Here is a 27,116-nt window from a genome sequence, read left to right as displayed (position 1 = left end):
GAAATAAATGATGAATTAACTGCAATTATGCTGAGTCCTCTAACATTTGCTATACCAAGAAATGAACTTCTGCTAATTTTGAGTGCCAGCAAATAAAAGTGTTTTTTTGCATTATTTTTCATACATTTTTATATTTTTTTGTCCAAGAGTCTTTTACAGTATTGGGGAATCATTTTAATACATTTTTATCTATCAGGTGGTCTTATATGTGAAACCTAACAACAGTGAGGCTCCAATACTCAAGAGTAAACCATACATGAAAATCTTAAGCAGTAATTTTTTCCCTAGAAAAACCTAATCAGACATTAAGAATTAATGTAATTTAAGTAAATTTAGTCCCTTTAGTATTCTTTGACTTTGAGGAGTTCTAAATTATAGAAAGCTTACCATACACACTTCCTTCAAAGCCGAAGTCACAGAAATAACAGGTCTCATCGGCTGCTTTGATGGAGAACTCCCCATTTCCTGCTGCCCTGAAGGCGGAGACACATCTGAGTTCTTTATTCCTTTGGCCACCAACTGTAATAAGAATGTAAGCACATTGGCAAATTTATATTTGCATGAAGAGATAAAGTGGTATATATGTAAGATCACTGCCTATACGCTCTAACCACAAGAAGTTTTTTCATTCCTCAATTTTTGTTGTGTAAGGCAATGTACTAAGTGCAGGGGAAGTATCAGTGAACAGACAGACATGTCTCTGACCTCACATGTAAACACATCCATGTGTCCCATGGTGCTGAATAACTCCTTTCCACTGCATTAACAATGTTTTACAATTGCCTTCTAAAAGATTAAACATTAGTGCTCTAATTTCAACCCCTTACTAATTCTGGCAAAAACAAAAAAAGCTTACTTACTAATCTTATACTTCAAAAAGAGATGCTTCTGCAAATTCTAAAGTTTGGCACAATCTTAACATATGAACATCAGTTACCCAATATGAGAGCCCTGATTATAAAATGTCAACATAAATAAGAAAGGAAGACGTGAAAAGTACAGGTAATATGATTTACTTCACTGAAAATATCATTTGTTATTTTCACATGTTTTTGCTTTTATCTTGCCATGGAGACTCTGTAAACAATGTGAAATCATGTTCTGAACTTTCAGTAAGTATAAGGAAATGGCATTTCTCAGTCTGCTCACAGGAACACGGTAGCAAGTCACTCCCAACTACTATCTCTTCTTGAAACAAGTAAACAAGAATTTCTGATGAAAAATATCAATATAAATATTTTAAACTAGTATTTATTGAGCATGTTCTAAGCATAAGATAGTAATCCAATTCTAGCATTTAGTTCTCTGGTCTTTCATTTTATACCAACAACTATTTTGTTCAAAAGGAGATGGAGATAGCCAACATAAAACTGAAGGAGGAGAACTAAGTTGGAGGAATGATACTACTTGACTTCAAGACTTACTGAAAGCTGAGGTAATCAAGGCAGTGTGATAATAATGAAAACAGATCAATGGAACAGACCAGAGAGACCAGAAACAGACCCACACAAATACAGTCAACTGCATTTAACAAAGGAGCAAAGGCAATCACTGCAGAAAGCACAGACTGCTTATCAACAAACGATGCTAGAACTACTGGACACCCACAGGCAAACACAGAAACAACCTGACACCCTGACAAGTGCTCACAACTGATTACTGACCTAACCGTAGAAGTCAAAACCACAAAAGCCCCTGGAAGATAACAGAGGAGAAAACCCAGAGGGCCTTGGGTTTGGCAGTGACTTTCAGATAAAACACCAAAGGCACAATCTATATTAACTTCAACCTTAAGAGAAATCTTAATAGATAAAAATACTTATTGATAAATGTTATGAGTTAAACAGGGCATGAGAACAAAGACCACCAAATTCAGTCCAGCAGGATCAAGATACAGGAGGGAGAGCTGTTACATTCTTTTCACACAACTTATCTTGGAAAAAAAATCTTTTCTTTTAATCAACAGAAGGTATTTTAATGAAGAAAATGTTTCACACATTATTATTAAAAATCTACTCTGTGTTATATTAAAATCTATATGGCTGCCACATATATGGCTAATGACTAGTACAGTCTCTGAAGATATCTGATCCATGGTCTAAGAAAGTCACTGGCATCTAATAAGAAGGATCCCGAGCAGCCTCCAGGAAATACTTCCACTGTGATCAAACATCTACTTGTCTCTCCCTGGATCAACTAAACAGACATAAAGAACCTGAGGATAACAAGTAAAGAAAGACATACGAAATTCAAACCAAAGAACAAAAACAAAGAGAACATCTTCCTAACTCTCATAATTACTTTAAAACAAAACTAATTCATTTATTAAAAAACTAAGGGTAATTCAGAGTAACTACTGAGATGTGGAAACACCATTATAAGCCAAGCAATACATTTATTTTTATTTTTTTTGTAAATCTGAGATTGATTTATCTTTCCTATTTTAAAAAAGATTAAATCTTTAAAAAACTAATTTACATCTTGTTACACTTTTCCAATATTTGGGCTGAACTGTATTTAAAAGTTTATGCTCACTGCATTCATTTCCTTATTCATTCAAAGTTTTTGCTATAGGCTTTGTCTTGAATGTGCAAGGCCATTCGCCGTGCATAGAAGTCCCTGTATTCCTCTGGTAATTCAGCCAGTGTTTTTAAGGCTCTGTCCAAAATTTGTACAGCTCTTGATGCTGCCGTCAGATCTTTGTTTCCATAGGTATCCGTTTTATCATAGCATTCAGATGGAAGGTGCTTCCAAAAGACATTCACTCCCACTCCAAACTCTTCAGAAATTACATTATGGAACCATAAAGCAGGAATGAATAGCACATCTCCAGCTTTAAGGAAACATTCATACCTTCTAGCCTTGGAAAACAGCGGATATTTAGCTAAGTCTGGGTTATCTATGTTCAGTACTTCTGACTTAGAACCTAATAAATATAAATATTGGGCATCTCGAGGACTGAACAGAACAACACGCTTTTTTCCTGTCACTTGTATTAAGAAATTCTCCATTACATCATAGTGTGTCCAAAGTTGTAATCCTGGTGAGCTGATTCGAAAAACACTGGAAAAGAACTGCTCTTCTTTGAAGAATTTTGGAAACTTAATGTCTCCTTCCAATAAAGGAAACTGCTTTCTGATATCTGCAACATCCTTTCTAGGGTCTTCTCCAAGTGATCGAAGGTAGTACTTCTCATCCTCTGAAATAAAGAATTCCGTATGCTTTTCTTCAGCTGCCCTTTGTACCAACTTGTCAAAAGGTAAAGTTCTCTTTCCTCCCTCCGATTTGGCTGAGGTAATCCACTGTCCATTTGCTCATACACGCTCCCAAATCAACTCCTTCCAACACTAGAGGTTTTCTCTGCGGATACACGTGCTCTATGAACTGCTCCTGCGAAACGCCCTCGAATCGGGGTACTGGGAAGCGGTGCCCGGCCATGGTTGTTCACGCCAATCCTCTTTCTTGTCCTGGGACCCTCTAATACATTTATTAATACAGGAGAACTTGGGCCTTCTGTGTAAACATCATGGATATATTATTTTTAGACAGAAATGTTAACGCTATTCAAAATTAACCAGACTGTAAGACAGAAGACCATCATGTATTTTTTAATTTCTGAAAGGAGAAAACATTAGATTGAGTCCTTAATTCAGAAAGATACTGACATTTAAAAAAAAACAACATAAAAATTAACTAAGTTAAGAAAAAACACAAAGTTTCATAGAAGAAAAAAACATAAAACTTCAAAACAGATATAACCCATTTTGTTACAAATTGATTACCTGGCTAAGTTTAGAATATCTACTTCACTCTAAGAAGCTTTTTAAAAATTCAGTCAAAGTTGTTGTAAATGTGCAAAAGGAATAAAACACTGATCTGAAAGTTTCATAAGTGAGGGTTAGGAAACAAACTGCTTTGGAAGCTTTTTCCTGTAGCTATTTCATTACCAGGTTAATACAGTCAAGACTTTCTATATTGCTTATATCTTCACAAAAGGTTTTTAATTATCACTGTAAAACTGTTTCTATTTTATCTGTCAACTACACTAGTTGCTGAAAAATTAATCAACAGTGACACCTAATGACAAAACTCAAAATTTCACCAAATACTGAGGCCAGATTTATAAACACATGAAATTGTCAACTTAGCTACTCTTGGAAGTATAGATAAATACAAATACTATTTTATCTCACCTCACATCAAATACCAAAATAACTTCCACATAGATCATTATCCTTAATTGATGAAAGAGACAGACGCAGAGAAATGAATGAGAATAAAAACACAGAATCACAGGGTTGTGGCTGGCACAGCTCCCTTGAGAGCTGGGAGGGCGGCAAAGGCAGGGTCCTCACAGGGGTCTCGGCTTACATGCTCCTCCCACACCTTCTTCTCTCTCTCGTAAGCCTCCTTCCGCTTGCGCTCAAGCTGCTCCTTCAAGACGGCTGCACGGGCACTTGCCTGGGCCTGCAGAGGAGGACAATCCACAAAATTAACGCCAGAAAGAAAGGCATGGGGTTTGCCTTTCTTTCCAGGTCTAAAAAGTATTTCCATATATGCTTACATACAAACACACATTAATCTTTTTTGGTTAGGGTTGTGTGTAAGTGTATATGTGTACAGGCCTCTTAGGTGGCTCAGTTATAAAGAATCCACCGTATATGCAGGAGAGTTGGGTTTGATCCCTGGGCCAGGATGATTCCCCAGAGAAGGAAATGGCAACCCACTCCAGTATCCTTGCCTGGAGAATCCCATGGACAGAGGCGCCTGGGGGGCTACAGTCCATGCGGTCACAAAGAGTCAGACACGACTGGGTGACTAAACAACAGTGTATGTGAATGCACGTCTATGTGTGAGACAGTGTGGCCGAGAGTATGTGTGTGTGTGTTGCGGGGGGGTGCCCCTCCAGAATACAAACATTAAGCTGCAAACCCGGCACCTAAACCAGGTGTCAAAACACAGCAGTTGCTCAATAAGTATCTCTGGAATGAAAATAAATGAATGTACATTCAAAAGGAAATAAAAATGGAAAAGTTTTAAAACATGACTATTATGCACAAACTTGTCTTCACAGAAATGGACACTATGTTTTTCATTTTTAGGGTTACCATTTTCTCTTTTTAAGATTACTTGTGTGAAAGTTCCAGGTATTTATGCCATGCTTTCATCAAATTGCTCTCCATAAATAAGATATAAAGAGAGAGAGAAATGCTACTTTTCAGAAACAAAGTGAGGACAAAGAAAAGTTAAGGCAAAAGAATAAGGTGATTTAACGATGAAAGACTTAGGAACAGAATTTTCTATCTCGGGTTTCCCTTTTCTCTAAGAAAACCCCTATCACCTCCAGTACATACCTTCAGGGCTTCCACCTTTTTACGCCTCACATCGGCCTCCTCACTTCCTTCTTGATCTTCAGAGCTGTCAGTTTCCTTCTACAAAATAAGTAGTGAGCACAGCAGCACTTAGGATAGAACCTCAAATTCACTGCAGAGTTTGTATGAATAAATAAACATCTAAAAATGAAAAATGGTAATTTATTCAGAGCTACAACTGAACTCTCCAGAACCATCAACTCCTATGGACACTGGGAAAAACAGATAAAAAGAGAATGATATAAAATGTCCCCTTTTATATGTCCATGGCTACTACTCACACTTTCAGAATTCCACTGGAACAACAGGTCTTATCAATTTTAAGTCATATAAATACGATTTTCTGTATTCCTATATATAGTTTTTCTGGTCTTTGGCTTTCACTGTCTTCGTGAGATTTTATCTTGTGTTAGTGGCATAGCATTTTTAATCTCAATATATTATAACGTCATTCAAGTACTTTTTGAAAAATAGATTTTCAACCTGCCTTTTCACCACGAAGCTTGGCTCTAATCTGTTGGCGTTCATTGAAATTCTGCAATCTTATTTGTCTTAGTCTTGCCAAATAAACCTACAAAGAGAAAAAAAGGGCAACATTTCAATTAAAAAAAAAACTACCAATATTTTTAATGCTAAAATGTTTTTAATTTAAAGGAAAGTGTTAATGGGAATATAAGAAATAAAATTTTGAGATCTGGTTAATGGGAATGTAATATTAGCTTTCAAGTGTTTAATTTAGATCAATTTATTTATGAAAAGAAATACATTACAGTGACAAATTTTTAATTTTATTGAAAGAAACTGAAATCAGAATACGGAAAAGCAGTTATGGAGCAAAATCATAACACAGTATGTCAGCCAAGATATATTAACAGGTCCCTACAGACCTACAAATCCTCCAATCACCGTGAAGAACGTAAACCATGCAGGGAAGGAAGGCAATCAACTCAAAGTGACGGTGCCAGGCAGCGAGCATGCGGGAGGCGTACCTCTTCCTCTTTGTTTCTTGGCTTCCCTCCTCGTGAAGAGCTGGGCCTGCCTCCATAGAGAGCTGCCAGGTTGTGCAGGATGCCCTGTGCATCACGTAATGTACTAAGTTTACAGAATGACTACAGCTACAGCAGCACCTTACCTAGGAACAGCCTGGGGCCACTCTTTCTGCTGGCAAGTACTGAGCAGACCTAGGTACTTAGCTGATAAACTGAAAACAGACCCTGGCATTTTCCTTGATCAATTTAACCGATGCATTCAGTGAACAGAAGAAAGCAATTAAACCCCAAACTTAATCAATATTTATAGAGACCAGCTACACTTTTATTAGCCACTGGAGTCAACAGAGCTTTAAAACTCTTTGGAGGTCAGCTAAACTCCGAATCAAAATCTCTCTCTACATAGGCCCATCATGTCTACGTGTTTGCTTACATACTAAACACACACAGGACAGGGAACATGCGAGCTCCAGTTCCCTGCTCGCAGGCGCGCTGCATACCTAGACTGCAAGTGAGCCGCCCAACCACACAGGGACACGTGATCTCACGGTTTATCCCAAGGGTGCAACAAGCTCCTTGCCAAAAGGACTCGTCAGGGCCCCGCTCTCTTCCTGCAGCAGCAGTGGCACTCCAGGAGCCTCCCAGCTTACTGACCAAAGCCCTCTTCCCTCTACCCATCTCTTTCTATCAGCTTGCTGGAAGTATACTGTTTGTATTTGTCACCTACATTTTTCTGCTTCCCATTTATTTTTTAATCGGCTACACTTTCGGTTCTGACCCCACTATGGCTCTGAAAATTTTCCAAGGCTACCAACGGCCTCCAAGTTCAAAGTGTAAATGTACCCTTTTGAGCAAATTGTGCAATTACTATTTCCACTGGAAATTAGTTTTGATTGCATCTATTTATGTCAGTATCTTTTTCTCATAAAAATCATGTAAGTTCACCATAGGAAACATATAAAATAAAGACAAAACATTCATAAATCTACCATCTGAGAAACTTAAAGTTTAACAGCATTTTCCTCCAGATTTCCTTATGTGCCTCTGTAGGAATTTGAACATTTTAGTTTGAAATATTATAGCTAACAAGAAAGAAGAAAAGGAGTGTACAGGGACGTCCCGCGTAAACTTCATCCAGTCTCTCTGAGCTGTATCATCTTGTATTACTGCAGTACACTATCCAAACTGGGAAGCTGGCCCTGGATGGACCACAGGATTTCACTGCTTACACATGCACATTTTTATATCTGCAACAGACCATCTTACTACAGCTTTGTCAGACCACCATCAAATCAAGATACTTAACTGTACCGTTACTATATCACTTCACAGCCACATTTTCTACTCTATCCCTGCCTGTCAACTGCTGATTTGTTCTCCATCTCTACAATTATATTTCAACAACTTCTATATATATACACACAGTATGTATCCTTCTCCTGTTGATGGTTTTCACTTGGTTTTGCTCCCCTGCAGTCCATTCAAGGCACTGGACACAAGACTCAATGGTGTGTTCTATCTGAGTGTTGAGTAGCAGACTATGGTATGGAAATGCTATGCTTTATTCACTCATTCACCCGCTGACGGACTCTTGGGTTTCATGTTTTTGACTATGAAGAGTAAGGTTGCTAATAACACTCATGTTAAAAGCTTCTTGAGCTTTCTTGGTGGCACAGTGGTAAAGAATCTGCCTACCAACGCAGGAGAAGTGAGTTCAATCCCTGTGTTTGGAAGATCCCCTGGAGAAGGAAATGGCAGCCCACTCAAGCATTCTTGCCTGGGAAATGCCATGGACAGGAAAAGAAAGCCTGGTGAGCTATAGTCCAAAGGGTTGCAGAGAGTGAGACATGACTTAGTGACTTAACGACAAAATGTTTGTGAAAATAAGTTTTCTCTGGGACAAACACCCAAGAGTAGAATTGCCTGCTCTTGGTATTACAGATTCATTTACAGTTTTAAAAGGGACTGCCAAACAGTTCTGCAAAGAGGCTGTATCATTTAACACCCCTACCAGCAATGTTTGATGACTCCTTTTCCACATCCTCACCAGCATTTGGTTTTATCACAATTGAGTAGGCAGTGATACATTATTGTGGCTTTAATTAATTTGCATTTCCCAAATGGCTAATAATGCTGAACATCTTTGCACATTTTTATCTTCCATCTGCATATCCTCTTCAATGAAAGGTTTAGAGTGTCTTTTGCCCATAGGTAGGCAGATTCTTTACCACTGTGCCAAACATACACAAAGTTTTATATAACTTTGTACAGTTAATGTTGAGTTTGTATATGTTCTAGATACAAATCCTTTGTTAAACATGAGGTTACAAATATTTTCCTCCAATATATAACCTGTATTTTCATCCTCTTAACAGGGTCTTTTGGAGAGCAAAAGTTTTAAATTCTGATGAAGTCAAATTTATCAAGTTTTTCTTTTATGGATTGTGCTTTTGGTGTCAAGTCTAAGAACTCTGTCTAGTCTTAGGTCTTGAAATTTTCTTCTTTTCCTGTTAAGTTTTACAATTTTCTCTTTTACATTAGACTGCATGAACTGTTCTATTTTATACAGTGTGAGGCTGAGGTCAAGGTTCATACTTCTGTCTAACAATGAGACATTTCTTGACTGGATTGTGACGTGTGACAAAAAGTGGGTTTTACATGACAGCCAGCGATGAGTAGCTCAGTGGCTGGATCAAGAAGAAGCTCCAAAGCACTTCTCAAAGCCAAACTTGCACCAAGAGGTCACGGTCACTCTTTGGTGGTCTGGTTCCCGTCTGTTCCACTGTGGCTTTCTGAATCCCAGTGAAACCATTATATCTGAGAAGTATGCTCAGCAAATTGATAAGATGCACCAAAAAAAAATGCAATGCCTGCAGCCGACATTGGTCAACAGAATGGGCCCAATTCTTCCCCACGACAACACACAACTGCACATCGCACAACCAATGCTTCAAAATTTGAATGAATTGGGCTACAAAGCTTTGCCTCATCCACCATATTCACCTGACTCCCTGCTAACCAACTACTACTTTTTCAAGTGCCTCAACAACTTTTTGCAGGGAAAATGCTTCCATAATAAGCAAGAGGTAGAAAATGCTTTCCAAGAGTTCCTTGAATCCTGAAGCACAGATTTTTACACTACAGGAATAAACAAACTTATTTCTTATTTGCAAAAATGTGTTCACTGTAATTGTTCCTACTTTGATTAATAAAGATGTGTTTTGAGCCTAGTCATAAAGATTTAAAATTCACAGTCCATACCTGCAATTACTTTTTCAACCTAATTTATAAATTTCAAAATATGCTTGTCTAAATCTATTTTAAACTGTTTCTGAGATTTTACTAAAAATTGAAAATTTAAGAAGACTTGCCATTTTTTATTACACACTGAGTCTTCCAATTAACGACCATGGCATGTGTCTCTAAATATTTAACAATTCAACTTAATCAAGACATTATCATTTTCACTGCACAAATCTTACATGTTTATTATACTTTTTTCCCCAACTTTGTTTGGGGCAATTGTAAATGGTATATTGCTTTTTAAAAAATATCAGTTGATATTTCTTCATTGTCAATGTACAGAAATCAGTTGACTTTTGTGAAATGACCTTATATCATGTAACCATAATGAGTTCATTTTTTAGTTCTAGGAGTGCTTTGGTATAGAGCCCTTGAGATATTCTATGCAGATAATCACATCAACTGGAAACAGTAATAGTTTCATTTCTCCTGTTCAAATCTGCATGCCTTTATCCTTTTTTTCATTCCTTACTGCACTAACCAAACCTGCCAGCAGTATGCTGATTAAGAGTGGTGAGAGTTAACTTCCTTATCTGTTTCCAGACAGTAGAGGGAGAACATTCAGTCCTCTGCCTGTAAGTATTAACTTAGGTGTGAGTTTGTTTAGAGATGTGTATTATGACTTTGAGGACAATCCCACTGATTTTTAGTTACTGACAGTTTATATTATGTATGTTGATCTCTGTCAAAAGATTTTCTGCATCAATTGTAATGATCACAGGTAACAATTTTCTTTAGCTTGTTCAAAGGGTGGATCACATTGACTTTCTATCAGCAAAACAGACGTGGGTTTCCAGACTAAATCCCACTTGGTTGTGGTTGGATTCAACTTACTAAAATTCAGGTTCTGGCCTATTTCTGTGGGCTTTACTTCAACGAAAGTTTGGTATTCTGAGCTCTCGTAACGTTACTCGGGCCTGCTTCATTATTCTGGTGCTGATGCAGGTCCTGCTCAGGCACCCTGGTGTTGTTCTGTGAAGATGAAGCTGCTTCCCAGGTCACCTGCTGTTACTGAAGATCTCCTGATGGGGCACGGGGGGAGCTGCCACTGGGCCTGGTCTCCTTGTCATCAGGCAGGGAGCATGGGGACACAGAGCTTTGTCTAAACTGCCATGGAGAGATGGATCACCTGCTCATGTACTAGATGTTAGGCAGACTGGGACAGTCCAGGGATTTGCCGCCACAGGTGGGTCAAACTGTCCTCCCAGTCAACTGCTCATGCTCTAGTTGTGGAATGGGGCTGGGACAGCCTGGGGCTTCACTGCTGCCCACAGTTTAACCCACCCACCAGGAGCCCCGGGGGCAGACAGTGGGATTCCTCTTTCCCAATATGTTGGCGAGTGAGAGGATTTTCTTCTTTTTTGTTGTTGTTCAGTCGCTCAGTCGTGTCCAACTCTTTGAGACCCCATGGACTAAGCATGTCAGGCTTCCGTGTCCTTCACCATCTTCTGGAGTTTGCTCAAACTCATGGCCACTGAGTTGGTGGTGCCATTCAACCATCTGTTCTCTGGTGTCCCCTTCTCCTTCTGCCTTCAGTATTTCCCAGCATCAAGGTCTTCTCCAATGAGTCAGCATCAGGTGGTCAAAGGACTGGAGTTCCAGCATCAGCCCTTCCAATGAATATTCAGGGTTGATTTCCTTTAGGAAGGACTGGTTGGATCTCCTTGCAGTCCAAGGGACTCTCAAGAGTGTTCTCCAACACCACAGTTTGAAAGCATCAATTCTTTGGCACTCAGCCTTCTTTTCTTGTTTAGTTTTGTTTTTTATCTATGTCTATGGTGGATCTGGGACTTCCCTGGTGGCTCAGATGGTAAAGCGTCTGCCTACAATGTGGGAGACCTGGGTTCAATCCCTGGGTCGGGAAGATCTCCTGGAGAAGGAAATGGCAACCCACTCCAGTATTCTTGCCTGGAAAATCCCCATGGACGGAGGAGCCTGGTAGGCTATTGTAAATGGAGTCACAAAGAGTCGGACACAACTGAGTGACTTCACTTTCACTTCCATGGTGGATCTGGACTGCAGGCATGTCCGACACTCAGTTAATGAAATACAGGAAAGATGATTTCCAGAGTATTACTGCATTTAGAGGGAAGAGCAGGGAAAAGTGGATCCTGGAAGAGTGGAGAAGTTATTTTTCAGTAGCGAGGGTACTACAATATACTCCACAGTAATAGTACAGTTGACCCTTAATCACTGAGAATGTGAACTGTGGGAGGTTCACTGATACAAAGATGTTTTTTAATAGTAAACACACTACAGTCCCACAAAACCTGCTGTTGTTGAATTCATGCATGGATGCTGAACTGCAGACCTGATTTTGAGGAATCATGTATACAGAGTATAGGCTTAAGTTATCTGCATGTTTTCAACTGCAAGGAGAGTCAGGGCCCTCATCCCCACATTGTTCAAGGTTCAACTGTGCACCAAGGTTCCAGAATTACCATAAGACAATGTTTTAGTCTTTACAGCAATCCCAGAAACAAACTCTGGAACAGAGGTTGTCAAACTATGGCTTACAGGTCAAATCCAGCTCGCCACCTATGCTTTTATGTTTCATACACTAAGAATGGTTTCGCACATTTTTAAATGGTCAAAAAAAAAAAGTATTTCATGACCATATGAAAACAATATGAAATCCAAATTTCAGTCCCTACGTAAAATTATACTGGAGCTCAGCCATACTCATTCATTCACATAGTGTCTATGGTTACTATCATGTGACAATGCAGAGTTGGTAGTTATGACAGAGATATTATGGTTTGAAAAGACTAAGGTATTTACAGAATAATACCTGCCAATCCCTAGATTATGGAACAGTACACAGACTGAACTTAGTGTTCTACCTCCTGGGTCTATTATTTTGCTTGATAATTTATACATATATTAAATATATTCTTTTCTATGTACCAAAAATTGTATTTGAGCAGGACAATGAAGCAGTTTTTTTTTAAGAGCTGAAAAAATTATCTTCTCAAAATAAACAACTTAGTGATGAAGAACTAATTTGCTGTTAGGATACGCCATAACTAGAATGAGTAAACTACAATCCTCAGGTCACATCCAGTCAGCTGCCTGAAGGTTTCACCAGAACAGCTCCACCCATTCGCTCAAGTTTACTCTGCCATGCAGAGCTGAGCAGTTACTCAGGACAGCATATGGGCTGCAAAGCCTAAAACATTTACCATCTGCCCTTTCACAGGAAATGTTTGCCTATCCCTGCACTACAAAATCATCAAGTTCACAAATTTTACCTAAAGTAAACACTAACATGGGATTTAAAAAGGAACAAACAGCAAAGCAAAATACTTGGAAGAATGATCTTGAAAGTCAGACATACTGGGTTTGCCTGCTGCCTCCAGACTTATCAAGTGATCTTGGGTAAACTACTCATGACTTGAGTCAGTTTCAAAACCTATGACCTGGAAATCAAAATCTCCACTCCAGAAAATTCCTGTCAGGATTAGATTCTAAGTAACTTTAGTTAATTTTTATGAATACTGTTCAGAGAAAGACAAATCACTTGGCTTGAGGTCCTACTTGTTAAGAGTTTCCTTAACCTGCATTTTTTCTAAATTTAAAGTTATGTGAAAAGGGAAAATTTCAAATTCGCATACAAACACATGGAATTACGCTGAAATACCTGGTTACTTTAAATCACAATTCAACCTAAAAATTATTTATGTTCCAAATGCTTATTCATAGGGCAGAAATTTTGATTTCATTTTGCCACAGAAACAATGTTGTAATTCATTATGATTCTTCTAATATAAAGCAGTTAACAAAATGTGCTGATCAAATAATTTAAATACAGCAGTTTTCCAAGTTTAGAGGGTTAATCTGTAAGACTTAAAACTTAACTGTTTGATTATTTATAAAGAGATTTTAGTATCAGAAAACATATTAGGTTTCAGATGTGTATCTGTCACAACCTCTTTACAACTGCTTCTGTTTCTCAGCAAAACAGGCATTTTACAACTGGCTATAAGAATAAATCGCAGTGTAAATGTATATACATTTTCAAACTGTACAAACAAGTCATGAACGTTAATAGTTCTTAATGAAAAGATATTTATGTGCTTCCTTAAATCAGTGGTGTTAATATATATTTCTTGAAGAGTAAATAACCATCACTGTACTGTTCTATAGGTATAGCTGTTATATAAAAGTCTCAGCAGTTAGAATGCTGAATGCTGTCAGAGCCCCCAAATAAGCGGTAATGACCACTATGAATGCAGTCCCCAAATAATATGTTTCTCCTCATTCATCACATTGAGGTCTCTGTTGATCAGTCTCTTCTTGATTGTTCAAAGTTGTAAACATCTGACAATATCAGCCAATCAGTCAGTGCAGTCACTCAGTCACCATCAGTAGTGATTTTGGAGCCCAGGAAAATAAAGTCTGTCACTGTTTCCAATTTTTGCCAATCTATTTGCCATGAAGTGATGGGACCGGATGCCATGATCTTAGTTTTCTAAATGTTGAGTTTTAAGCCAACTTTTTCACACTCCTCTTTCACGTTCATCAAGAGGCTCTTTAGTTCTTCTTCACTTTCTGCCATAAGGGTGGTGTCATCTGCATATCTGAGGTTATGGATACTTCTCCCAGCAATCTTGATTCCAGCTTGTGCTTCATCCAGCATTTCTCATGATGTACTCTGCATATAAGTTAAATAAGAGGGTGATAATATACAGTCTTGACATACCTCTTTCCTGATTTGGAACCAGTCTGTTGTTCCATGTCCAGTTCTAACTGTTGCTTCCTGACCTGCATACAGACATCTCAAGAGGCACGTCAGGTGGTCTGGTATTTCCATCTCTTTCAGAATTTTCCACAGTTTGTGATGACCCACACAGTCAAAGGCTTTGGCATAGCCAATAAGCAGAAGTAGATGTTTTTCTTGAACTCTCTTGCTTTTTTGATGATCCAGCAGATGTTGGCAATTCGATCTCTGGTTCCTCTGCCTTTTCTAAATCCAGCTTGAACTTTGGAAGTTCACAGTTCACATACTGTTGAAGCCTGGCTTGGATAATTTTGAGTATTACTTTACTAGAGTGTGAGATGAGTGCAACTGTGCGGTAGTTTGAGCATTCTTTGACAATGCCTTTCTTTGGGGTTGGAATGAAAATTGATCTTTTCCAGTCCTGTGACCACTGCTGAGTTTTCCAAATTTGCTGACATATTGAGTGCAGCACTTTCACAGCATCATCTTTTAGGATTTGAAATAGCTCAACTGAAATTCCATCACCTCCACTAGCTTTGCTCGTAGTGATAACTTTCTAAGCTGCACTTGACTTTGCATTCCAGGATGCCTGGCTCTAGGTGAGTGATCACACCATCGTGATTATCTGGGTCGTGAAAATATTTTTCATTTAGTTCTTCTGTGTATTATTGACACCTCTTCTTAATAGCTTCTGCTTCTGTTAGGTCCATACCATTTCTGACCTTTATTGGTGGCCATCTTTTCATGAAATAGTCCCTTGGTATCTCTAATTTTCCTGAAGAGATCTCTAGTCTTTCCCATTCATATCTGACAATATAATGCATATCTAACACAAACTGACAAAGGAAATTATAAAACTTGCAAAAGATGAAAGGATTTCATGAAAATAATGATAACGATGCTGGAAAATAGTTCAAGTTACATGAAAAACCATTTACGAATACTCAGTCGTTGAATAAGTTATGTGAATTTTTAAAAACTGCAAGGAATTATGATGGTGGTCCTTCAAAATATTACTGGAATTAAAAAATTCAGAAATGATCTCTGGAGAACTGCTAAAATCTCAACCATTTCTGTAAAAAAATCACCCTCTTAAAAAAAAACCGCCCTCTTTCATAATACAGTTATAAAAGTAAACCATACAGAAATTTTGAAGTGAAGGGTACACCATCTTTCATCTATCCTAACGTGAAAATTTTTCACATTTTAACATCTCTGAAATGGGGTGCATCTTATAATCAATGGCATCTTCATGATCTGTGGGCCAGGCAGCAGTTATAACATAGGTGTAAACGTATGAACTTCATTAGTTTTCTTTTTTCTTGGTGTCATAACTGGGCAACCTTAGTTCCTCAGTTTCAAGTAAAAAATTCACTTAGTGGCTTGTCCAAGAGGAAACAGGAGCCTAGTAATTATTGAAGACCTTCCACTGATTCCCTCTGATGACAGCAAGAAAGCAGCATCACCAAAGCTTGCTGACTCTTGAAAGAAAATCCCAGAAACAAAATTTCGGTCCTCTTTCAAGAAATGCTGAAATCTCAGTGCACGTGGTTGTACAGAGTTTAATATTTGGGAAAACGTGAACAGCAATGACCCTAATTTTAAAAAGGAATGACTGGAAAAACAAATTATCAATGTAAAGTAGATTTAGGAATGAACACCCTTACCAATTTATTTTATTCATTTTCCTTTTTACGAATGCTCAAGTATAATGTAATGAAAAAATCTAAGAATTATTTCAACAAGTATAAAACAAAAAGTTTAAGTGATAAAAAAGCACTGTATCGACTTAAATCAGCAACTTTTTTTTCCTCTTTTAATTATATATAACACTATGCCTTATAGTTGTAACTTGGATTTGATAAAATACATATATTATTCATTATAAAGTTCTATCTGAAAAATTATAATCCTTCTCAAGTTACTTTCAGAATTAATATGGACTTACAAATATATACAAACTTCTGATAAATATAAGACAAAATAATTTTTAAATTGCATTTTTCAAGGTAAAGTCCCAAAAAAGTGTTTTTTTTCACTCTTTACTACAAAATGTGGGGATTTACATTAAGCAGCTCTTTCCAGCATCAAGACTGCTGGGCTAAGGAGGGTTTCTTGCATGAGATGCAGGGCTGACTTACTGCACCTCATGCGCCCAGGTTCCTGACTGTTTTCAGAGCAGCTTGCAAAAGTCTCCCTGAGATGTCTGCCACATGCCTCTCCTCCTTAAGACTCCCCAGCTCATTCATCAGAGCTGATGAACTTTCGAAGAGGCCATGTTTCCCTGTTTCAGCCTATGCAACATAAATGTGCAGTACAGACCTGCAGCACAGGATCAACAGTTTTCTCACAGCAATAATGGAGTATGTACTCTATGAAGATACATGAAGGTCACAGAATCAGAAAGCTTTACGTAAACTAAGATGCTGCACAAATTAACAGTAATTGTTTCTACAGTTAACCACCATCCCTTCCTAAGCAGGAAACCAACACAGTGGCAGTAAAAGCATATTTACTCTTGCCCTGGAATCTCTACCACATCTTCAGCCACAAACCACAAATCAACAAGGAAACAGAAAGGAACCATGAGGTCTCTCCACGAAGATAAATGAGATGGACTCTCAGGCAAAAACTAGAAACAGTGCCACCAGGGAACTGCAAAGTCTGGTAATGCTGAAGTGAAGGGATGAAGAAGGGAACAGGAGAATCAAGAGCAATAAGAAAGACAAAGGATAGAAGCCTCGTAGGAAGCGACTCAGGTTTAATTTACCCTATAAACACCAGGCAACCATTGATTAACTCTAAGCAGATGAGCATTGTGTTCAATTTTGCTTTGTTAAAAGCCACTAAATTATACTAATTTGTAACACAGAAAAACAAAAACAAAAGCCTAATACAAGGAACGAAAAGGCTGTATTTTGATAATAAAAAAGTCGATTCACCAAAAAGCCCCAATAATACTAAATGTGCACATGCTTTAAAAAAAAAAAATAGAAAGGAAAACCTCACAGAACTGAAAGGAAAAACAGATAAATCTACAATTATATTTGAAGACTTCAACTCTCCTACCTTAGTATCAAACATTATATTGGCATAGTGTCAGCACAGATCAAGAAGTACTGAAAAGCACCACTGTGTCTAACTGAAACACACAACACTCCACCCAACGACAGCAAAGTACATATTTTTTTCAAGTGCATATGGAACATTCATGAAAATAGATCACATCCTAGGTCAAAGTACAATCCTAACAAATGTAAAATGACTGACGTTCGACAAAGTATGTCCTCTGATCATAAAATATAACCAGGAGACAGTTACAGGCAAAATTAGGAAAATGTCCAAAAACGTGGAAATTAAACAACTCATCTCTAAGTAATTCACAGGCCAAAGAGAAATTTTAAAGGAAATCAGAATGAATTCTGACCTGAATGAAAATGAAAACAGAACACAGCACAATTTGTGGGTGAAATGCAGTGCTGAGAGGGAAATTTATAGCATCTACTACCAATATTAGAAAAGAAGAAAAGTCTCACCCTCAGCAATTTAAGCTATATAACCTTTAAAAACTAGAGAAGAGCAAAATAAACAGAAATCAAGCAGAAAGAAGATAACACTGTGAATGTACCTCATGCTACCGAATTGTGCATTTTTAAATGATTAAGACAGAAAATTTTATGTTTTGGGTATTTTACCATAATAAAAACATTTTCTTTTTTTTAAATGGAAACATCCATCCATCATGGATCATAGAGCTAAAGGTTAAAAGTAGAACTACAAAAAAAATTTTTTTTAAGTAGGAGCAAATCTTTATGACTGTTGGATAGGCAGAAAGTTTTTAGACACAATACCAAAAGCATGATCCATAAACCAGAAATCTGAAAACACTTAATCAAAGTTAATACTTTTTGTTCTGTGAAAAATACTGTTAAGAGAATGATAAGGCAAACTACCACTTAGAAGAAAACACTGGCAAGTTACTTACCCAATAAAAGACTTATCCAGAATATAAAGAACGCTCAAAGCTAAACAATAACAATCAATCAACATCAACAAATTATTCAGACAGTTCTCTAAAGAGGATATAAGGATCACAAATAAGAACACAAAAAGGAATTCAACATCATTAACATTTTGAGAAATGCACATTAAACAACAGTGAGATACCCCTATACATAATGAGATGGCCAAAATAAAAAAATAGTGACAATGCCCAATGCTGATGAGCATGCAGAACAACTGGAATGCTTGTTTACTCCTGGTAGGAAGGGAAAATGGTACAAGTACTCCAGCAAGTGGTTTGACTTTTTTGAAAACCCAAGTTAAATATACACTTACCTTATGATCCAGTAAACCCACTCCTTGGTATTTACCCAATAAAAACTTAACACTTGTCCAAAACCTTGTAAATGAATGATACAAGCAGCAGTACTTACAATCATCAAAAACTAGAAACAACCCCAATGTCCCTCAATGAGTGAATGAATAAACAAACCATAGCACATCCATAAAATGGAAATCACTCAAAAATAAATGAAAAAGTTGCTGATAAATGCAACAACTTGGATGAAAATGATTAAGGTGAGTGAAAGAAGTCAACCAATAAGGTTTATATATCATTATATATACCACACATATCTTTTTGCCTTTTCATACTTTCCAAACAAGCGAAACAGTGACAAACTTTATTTTCCTGGGCTCCAAAATCACTGCAGATGGTGACTGCAGCCATGAAATTAAAAGATGCTTACTCCTTGGAAGAAAAGTTATGACCAACCTAGACAGCATATTAAAAAACAGAGACATTACTTCGCCAACAAAGATCCATCTAGTCAAAGCTATGGTTTTTACAGTAGTCACTTAAGGATTTGAGAGTTGGACTATAAAGAAAGCTGAGCAGCGAAGAATTGATGCTTTTGAACTGTGGTATTGGAGAAGACTCTTGAGAGTCCCTTGGACTGCAAGAAGATGCAACCAGTCCATCCTAAAGGAGATCAGTCCTGAATATTCATTGGAAGGACTGATGATGAAGCTGAAAACTCCAATACTTTGGCCACCTGATGCGAAGAACTAACTCAATGGAAAAGACCCTGTTGCTGGGAAAGACTGAAGGCAGGACGAGAAGGGGACGACAAAGGATGAGATGGTTGGACGGCATCACCGACTTGATGGACATGGGTTTGAGCAAGCTGCAGGAGTTGGTGATGGACAGGGAAGCCTGGTTGCAGTCCGTGGGGTTGCAAAGTTGGACACAACTGAGTGACTGAATTGAACTGAACTGATACCACACATATATACCACATAAGGCATTCTTGAAAAGACAAGACTGTAGTCATGGAGAACAGACAATAGCTGCCAGGCTGTTGATGGTGTAGGGACAGCATGACTATGCTGAGAGACACCAAAAGAGTTTTGGGATGAAGGAACTCTTCTATATCCTGACTATGGTGGTGGGTACGTGAATTTATACTTGCGCTAAAATTCATAGAACTAGAGAAGAAAAACAAAGTTGAAGTTATTGTGAAAGTGAAAGCTGCTCAGTCGTGTCCGACTCTTTGCAACCCCATGGACTATACAGTCCATGGAATTCTCCAGGCCAGAATACTGGAGTGGGCAGCCTTTCCGTTCTCCAGGGGATCTTCCCAACCCAGGGATCAAACCCAGGTCTCCCCCCACACTGCAGACAGATTCTTTACCAGCTGAGTCACAGGCAAACCCATTATTGTATTATAATTTAAATAATAAAAGGAAAGTGATTGTATTATTAAAAAGTTGTAAGAAAGTAGTATAAGAAAGTTATTGTATTATACTTTAAATAATAAAAGGAAATTTTAAAAATAATGTGCCAATGTATCTACCCAGGAAATGATGTCCAGAAGGCAGCTAGACATGATAGAAGTTAGAAGAGTGCAGGTAAAATGATTTGGATAGATATCCTTTAAGAAATAAAAACTTTAACCATGCCAAAATGCTCTAAATGCATTATTCTAGATATACATGCGCTAATTAAAAGATTCTGAACTTTTCTACCAAAAACTATTTAAAAGTCTTTACATATTAAGTATTTCTTACAAGCAGTCATTAAGTGCAGAGTTGTGGAACCACTCTAGCTATTCCTTGCTATTTCTCTTTCCTATTTGGATGGAGAAGATCTATGAATAGGACCTCTGGGCCATTTCTTAATTGTTTGGGGGAGATGAGATAGGTGCAGGAGAAAGAAATGAAATATTAACCAGAAAGTAGCCATTCCTTTAAGCTCCATACTAAGACAACCATGGTTTACAAAGCCTTCAGCCCTTTCAAAAGTCTGAAATTCTGCAGAGATAACAAATAAAAGAAATTCCAAAACAGCCCCTGACCACATAATATTTATACTTCATAAAAATGTAAAATATTGAACTTGAAGAAAGCAAGAGCTGGAAAAAAAGAGATACAAACTAGGGACTGTTATAAAGGAGAGAGAGAATCAGAAAAGCACAGAGACAGAGTTTTCAATACATGCCTCAAGATTTTCAAATGTAATGCATTATAACAAATTAAAATGGGAAACTCATTTGGAAAATAAAAAAGGGATAAATAGCTCAGACAGTCGCCCTCTAAAACCTCACCCACGCCTCACCCATAGCCACCCTTTGCCTCATTATCCCTTTATCAGAGTATATGTATTCCTACTTTTTGGGGTTGACAGCATAACACAGAATTACATTTTAGCGCAGCTCTACCACTAGCTAGTTGATAATTAAAAAAAAAAAAGGAAGAGTAGTCTGAGTAACTGAAACAGACTGTGAAGTCACTGGTCCCTTGTAGAATGAGATCACCGCAGGGTATTAATTATAGTGAGAAAATAACCAAGGACAGAACACCCCAGAAAATATCAGCCTTTAAAAAGTGAGCTGAAAAGAATCCTGTAGGAAAATGTATTAAGAAACAAAAAAACAGAGAAAGAAAAACAAGGTGAATTTGGTACCAGAGAAGGTAGTGAAGAAGTTTAGAAGCAGTAACTCATGAGACCAAATGTCACAGAAAGGTCAAATAAGATAAAGATCGAAAATACTATATTATATCAGAGAAGATGGACAGTGACAACTTCCATATCAACAGGATTCTGAATACCAGGTGAGCAACAATCAGGAGTAGTGCTTCATTCCTTTGAGGGGCTGGCTCTGAAGAGGAAGGAGGAGCAGGAATGTGAGAAACATGAATTTATTTATAGGCTATGGGAGGGCACCAGGGAAGAAGGAAATGATCAGGAGAGAGAGGAAACAAGTGATGGATTAAGAAGGACCCTCAAGTAAACAGACAGTATGGCACAGAAAATAAAGCCATGAAAGCATGGGTTCTACAGTCAGACCATGGTATTTAAACACATAATCTACCATTCAGTCACTATAAAACCCAAACTGTCATGTTAGCTTCTCTACTTCTGCCTCAGTGAGATATAATACAGGAACACTACAGAACCCACCTCAGGGCACTGCTGTGAGAAGTTAATCCAGGTAGAGAACTCAAAACTATGCCTGACACATAGTAGTTCCGTTCAGTTCAGTTCAGTTCAGTTCAGTCGCTCAGTCGTGTCCGACTCTTTGCAACACCATGGACTGCAGCACGACAGGCCTCCCTGTCCATCACCAACTCCTCGAGTTTACTCAAACTCATGTCCATTGAGATGGTGATGCCATCCAACCATCTCATCCTCTATCGTCCCCTCCTCCTCACACCTTTAATCTTTCCCATCATCAGGGTCTTTTCCATTGAGTTAGTTCTTCGCATCAAGTGGCCAAAGTATTGGAAATTCAGCTTCAGCATCATTCCCTCCAATGAATATTCAGGACTGATCTTCTTTAGGACGGACTGGTTGGATCTCCTTGCAGTCCAAAGGACTCTCAAGAGTCTTCTCCAATACCACAGTTGAAAAGCATCAATTCTTCGGTGCTCAGCTTTCTTTATGGTCCAACTCTCACATCTACACATGACCACTGGAAAAACTATAGCCTTGACTAGATGGACCTTTGTTGGCAAAGTAATGTCTCTGCTTTTTAATATGCTGTCTAGGTTGGTCATAGTTTTTCTTCCAAAGAGTAAGCATCTTTTAATTTCATGGCTGCAATCACCATCTGCAGTGATTCTGGAGCCCCCAAAAATAAAGTCTCTCACTGTTTCCACTGTTTCCCCATCTATTTGCCATGAAGCGATGGGACCAGATGCCATGATCTTAGTTTTCTGAATGTTGAGCTTTAAGCCACCTTTTTCACTCTCCTCTTTCACTTTTATCAAGAGGCTCTTTAGTTCTGCGCTTTCTGCCATAAGGGTGGTGTCATCTGCATATCTGAGGTTATTGATATTTCTCCCGGCAATCTTGATTCCAGCTTGTGCTTCCTCCAGCCCAGCATTTCTCATGATGTACTCTGCATATAAGTTAAATAAGCAGGGTGACAATATACAGCCTTGACGTACTCCTTTCCCGATTTGGAACCAGTCTGTTGTTCCATGTCCAGTTCTAACTGTTGCTTCCTGACCTGCATACAGACTTCTCAAGAGGCACGTCAGGTGGTCTGGTATTCCCATCTCTTTCAGAATTTTCCACAGTTTGTGATGATCCACACAGTCAAAGGCTTTGGCATAGTCAACAAAGCAGAAGTAGATGTTTTTCTGGAACTCTTGCTTTTTCAATAATCCAACGGATGTTGGCAATTTGATCTCTGGTTCCTCTGCCTTTTCTAAAACCAGTTTGAACATCTGGAAGTTCACAGTTCACGTACTGTTGAAACCTGGCTTGGATAATTTTGAGTATTACTTTACTAGCGTGTGAGATGAGTGCAGTTGTGTGGTAGTTTGAGCATTCTTTGGCATAGTAAGCACCCAGTAAATTGACCAATGTCAACAGTTAGTAGCCTTATAATCATCAAATAGAATGGAATGGGAAGATTACTTTTGAACAGAAGAAATTATATCCTCCTCTGAGATAAGGAAATACTGGGTACAATTGTAGATAAATTTATAAGTATGGAGGGATAGCTCTGACAGCTCAGTTGGTAAAGAATCCGCCTGCAATGCAGGAGGCCCTGGTGCGATTCCTGGGTTGGGAAGATCTGCTAGAGAAGCGGTAGGCTACCCACTCCAGTATTCTTGGACTTCCCTTGTGGCTCAACTGGTAAAGAATCCACCTGCAATGTGGGAGACCTGGGTTCAATCCCTGGGTTGGGAAGATACCCTGGAGAAGGGAAAGACTACCCACTCCAGTATTCTGGCCTAGGTAATTCCATGGGTTGTATAGTCCATGGGGTTGCAAAGAGTTGGACACGACTAAGCGACTTTCACTTCATTTTTAAGTATGGAGGCAGAAAATCTGATGAAATGTGGGGTTCATAAGCCAACTTTCTCTGTAATGATTATCTTCACAGAGAAGGAAGAAGGACAAAATCATTGAGCAAACAGACAAGGGCAGACGCTGCTGACCATGAAGATTTAACGGAGCACTGAAAAGGACCACACTTCTGCTGAAACCAGAGGCCATAAACCCATCTAACACTAGCCATCACAGCTGTCACTTTCTCCAGCAGCATTCAGAAACCTGAGTGTAAAAATGTTACTGAGTTACACATAATAGAGAGGGATATGCCAACTCAGAAAGAAGGGCTCCCAGGAGCATGGGCTAGTCAGTTCAGTGACTCCCAAGAGTTTTCAAACCATCTCTTTTAGAAACCACACAAATGTCCATCAACTGAGGATTGAATAAACAATTTGAGGTACATTCACATGATGGAATATGACTTAGGAATAAAAAAGAACTAAGGATACACACCACCCCAAAACCCTACATACTATAAGATATTTCTATATGAAATTCTAGAAGAAAGAAGAGCACAGTGACAGGAAGAAGATCAGTGGTTGCCTATGGCTGGCAGCAGACTGACTGCAAAGAGGCAGGAAGAAACTTCCTCCTCCTGTATAGTTGAGATGTGTGTGTAGTTGCTAAGTCGCATCTGACTCTTTGTGACCCCATGGACTGTAGTCTGCCAGGTTCCTCTGTCCATGGGATTCTCCAGGCAAAAATACTGGAGCAGGATGACATTTCCTTCTCCAGGGGAACTTCCCAACCCAGGGAACGAACTCAGGTCTCCCGCATTGTCAGTGGATTCTTTACCATCTAAGCCACTAGGGAAGCCTGGTTTTATTGAGATAAAACTGCCATATAACATCATTAGTTTAAGGTGCACAACATAATTTAATATACACATACACTGAGAAAGGATCACTATGGTAAGTTTAGTTGTCATCCATCATATCACATTCAATTTTTTTTTTTTCTGATGGTTAAGAGGAGGAACCTTTTAAGAAATGATGGAACAGCGCTATCGCGTGATTGCGGCAGGGGTTATATGACTACATACTCTTGTTAACACCCATCCAGACACACATCTAACACTGGTGAATATCACTGTATTTAAACTTCATGTTAATAAACCAATTTCTTACAGAGCTCTGTCTGGACTCCTGGGTAGTGCTCTCCCTCAAGTGTGTCGCTAAAGTCAGCTCCTCCACTTCACCTCATCGCCTGTCCGTGACAGAGTCTCTAAAGTCAAAGGCAAAGCGACCATGGTGGGCAGGACTTGGAAAAGGCTCCCAAGGTTTCCTGACATTCACCCACTCCCCAGGATTCCAAGCCCTGCACAGGTTCCGAGCCCCAGGGCTCAGAATATGATGGGGTGTACCCCCAGGACTGAGTCACATTAAATGGGATGAGTGGCATTAAAACAGTGGGTTGACCATTAAATGCCGAGTTTCCCTGGCTGGTTGAAGAGGCAGGAGGCGGGGAGGTGATGCACATGGAGTTCTTTGCTGCTGAGATGAAGGGGCTATGTGGCAAACAACTGAGCATGGTCTCAGTCAATCTCTCCAACAGCCTGATTCCCACAGCAGAGGGAGGGACGGCCTGCTGGCACCATGAAGGCACAGCCGCTGACACCGCTACCTGAGCTTCAGGAGAGGAGGGGCAGAGGACGACCACAATGTGCTGGAGTCTTAGGCTGGAGAAACAGTGGGTCATAAATCTTTGTTGCTCTTAGGCTCCTAGGTTTACAGTAATTTGTCACAGAGCATGGAAAAGGAGAGATCAATTTTAAATAGGCCCTCTATCTCATCATAAAAATGTTTCAATTTAGAACTTAAAATCTGCGAGACCTTTTCTCCCCACTCAGCCCTTGCTCCTGGATCTCTGGCTTGGGCTCCAGTGTACATGTTCTTGTCTAACTCGTAACTCTAAACTACTCCAGATACAAACTATGTCTGGTTAAGCTTTAATTTAGTGGTTTTCAGTTAATTAACCTACAGTCCCCAAAGTGTTTAACACACTGCCTTTGTTATTTAATTAGTGAATAAAACAAGTAATATACAATGCACACACCCAAATACACCAAAAAGTAAAAGCTCTTCACTTTTCTAGTTTTATGTATGTTTGTGTGTGTATATATATATATATATATATATATATATATAGTCACCTAGGGAACAAAGAAATTTAGAGTAGGTTAAAAAGTGAATCTTGAAAAGTCATATAAAAATCACTTATCTCTAAAGCAAAAATTTTTTAAAGATTTAGTTGGATGCATTTATTTATTAACTGGCCATGTAGCATGTAGGGTCTTAGCTCCCAGACCAGGGACTGAGCCTGCGTCCCCTGCAGTTATAGCACTGTCTTAACCACTGGACCACCAGGGAAGTCCCTAAAGCACATTTTTAAAAATAACACAACAAAATGAAAATAATAATTTTTGACTGCAAGATGGCAGAATGACACCATGGCCTCTCTTCCTGCAAAATTCTAGACTAGAGAAGTTGCTGTGTTAAGTGAATGCATATCAGCACTCAAAAACAAGCAAAGCTCTTGGCAGTTTCAAGAACGGAAGGAACCCAGAGGTTAGGCAAGTACACACATGGGTTTATGACAAGTGACACGAGCACAGCATGTGGGGCGAGGCCTCAGTGTGGGGGTGTAAAGGGGCCAGGGGCAACATGCTTCCAAAGAGCTCGCCTGGTATGCTGTCCTCTCCCCTGCAGCTCCCTGAAGACACTCATGACAAGAGAGTTGAAGGGAAAGGCCAGGCTGGTGCTCCAGGTGATTGGTGACATCAGGAAGGAAGGGTTTCTCCAAAGCCCAGAAAATAAGCTGCCAGGGATTTGCTTGGCAGAATAGCAATGTGTCCCACCTGGCCTCTACTCTGACGGAAAACTGGGCAGAGCAGTATGTACCATCTCGCCAGGGGCCCACCCAGACAGAGGCAGTGACGAGTGAAACAGAGAGCCCCATACATGAATACACCAGCAAGAACACCAAGCATGCAAGGAACACCAGTACCATGAAAGAGGGCACAGACTTAAACACTGAAGACACCGACACTGCCAAGAGAGCAGCAATACCTAGAGTACTACGAGAGAAATGAGCACATCATCAGGGAGCTTTCAAGGAAAAGTAAGTAGCTTCATGGACATGAAAATACAAGTTTCTAAAGTTAAGAGAATCTCATTGGATAGGCTGAAGAGCAGAGCAGACAAAATGAAAGAATGTGTTACAAACTGAAATTTGGGCTAGGAAACCTTCCAAAACAATAAGAAGGGAGGAAGGGATTAAAAAAAGAAACAGAAGAACAGAAAAAAAGACATCTGATGCAGAGGTTCCAATCTATTCATTTAATAGGAGCTTTGTCAAAGAAAAAAAGGAGGAGCAGCAATACC

At 38.9% G+C, this 27,116-nt stretch overlaps 2 protein-coding genes across 13 annotated transcripts in view; both read right to left on the bottom strand.

Annotated features, from left to right (window-relative positions):
• The window catches only part of NEK1 (NIMA related kinase 1), a 127,102-nt gene that overhangs the window by 40,040 nt on the left and 59,946 nt on the right, over nt 1-27,116 (bottom strand). For 8 of the 12 annotated variants that reach the window (XM_020904350.2, XM_020904352.2, XM_070480703.1 and 5 more), the window contains 5 exons: nt 6,362-6,445; nt 5,860-5,943; nt 5,355-5,432; nt 4,372-4,467; nt 388-519 (listed from right to left, as the gene is read on the bottom strand). In XM_020904350.2, the coding sequence (XP_020760009.2) occupies nt 388-519; nt 4,372-4,467; nt 5,355-5,432; nt 5,860-5,943; nt 6,362-6,445 (474 nt within the window). Of the gene's footprint in view, nt 1-387; nt 520-4,355; nt 4,468-5,354; nt 5,433-5,859; nt 5,944-6,361; nt 6,446-27,116 lie in introns of all 12 variants that reach the window. The other 4 variants (XM_020904351.2, XM_070480709.1, XM_070480707.1 and 1 more) reach the window with 2 other exon arrangements.
• Nucleotides 2,513-3,503, bottom strand: LOC110144395 (tRNA wybutosine-synthesizing protein 5-like). Its single transcript, XM_020904353.2, is given in 2 exon segments — nt 2,513-3,270; nt 3,272-3,503. Coding segments are annotated over 2 exon segments (885 nt in total). The 5' UTR covers nt 3,439-3,503; the 3' UTR covers nt 2,513-2,552.

The sequence above is a fragment of the Odocoileus virginianus genome, chromosome 18, assembly GCF_023699985.2.
Source record: "Odocoileus virginianus isolate 20LAN1187 ecotype Illinois chromosome 18, Ovbor_1.2, whole genome shotgun sequence".
NCBI lineage: Eukaryota > Metazoa > Chordata > Mammalia > Artiodactyla > Cervidae > Odocoileus > Odocoileus virginianus.
This window is presented reverse-complemented; position numbering and strand designations above follow the sequence as displayed.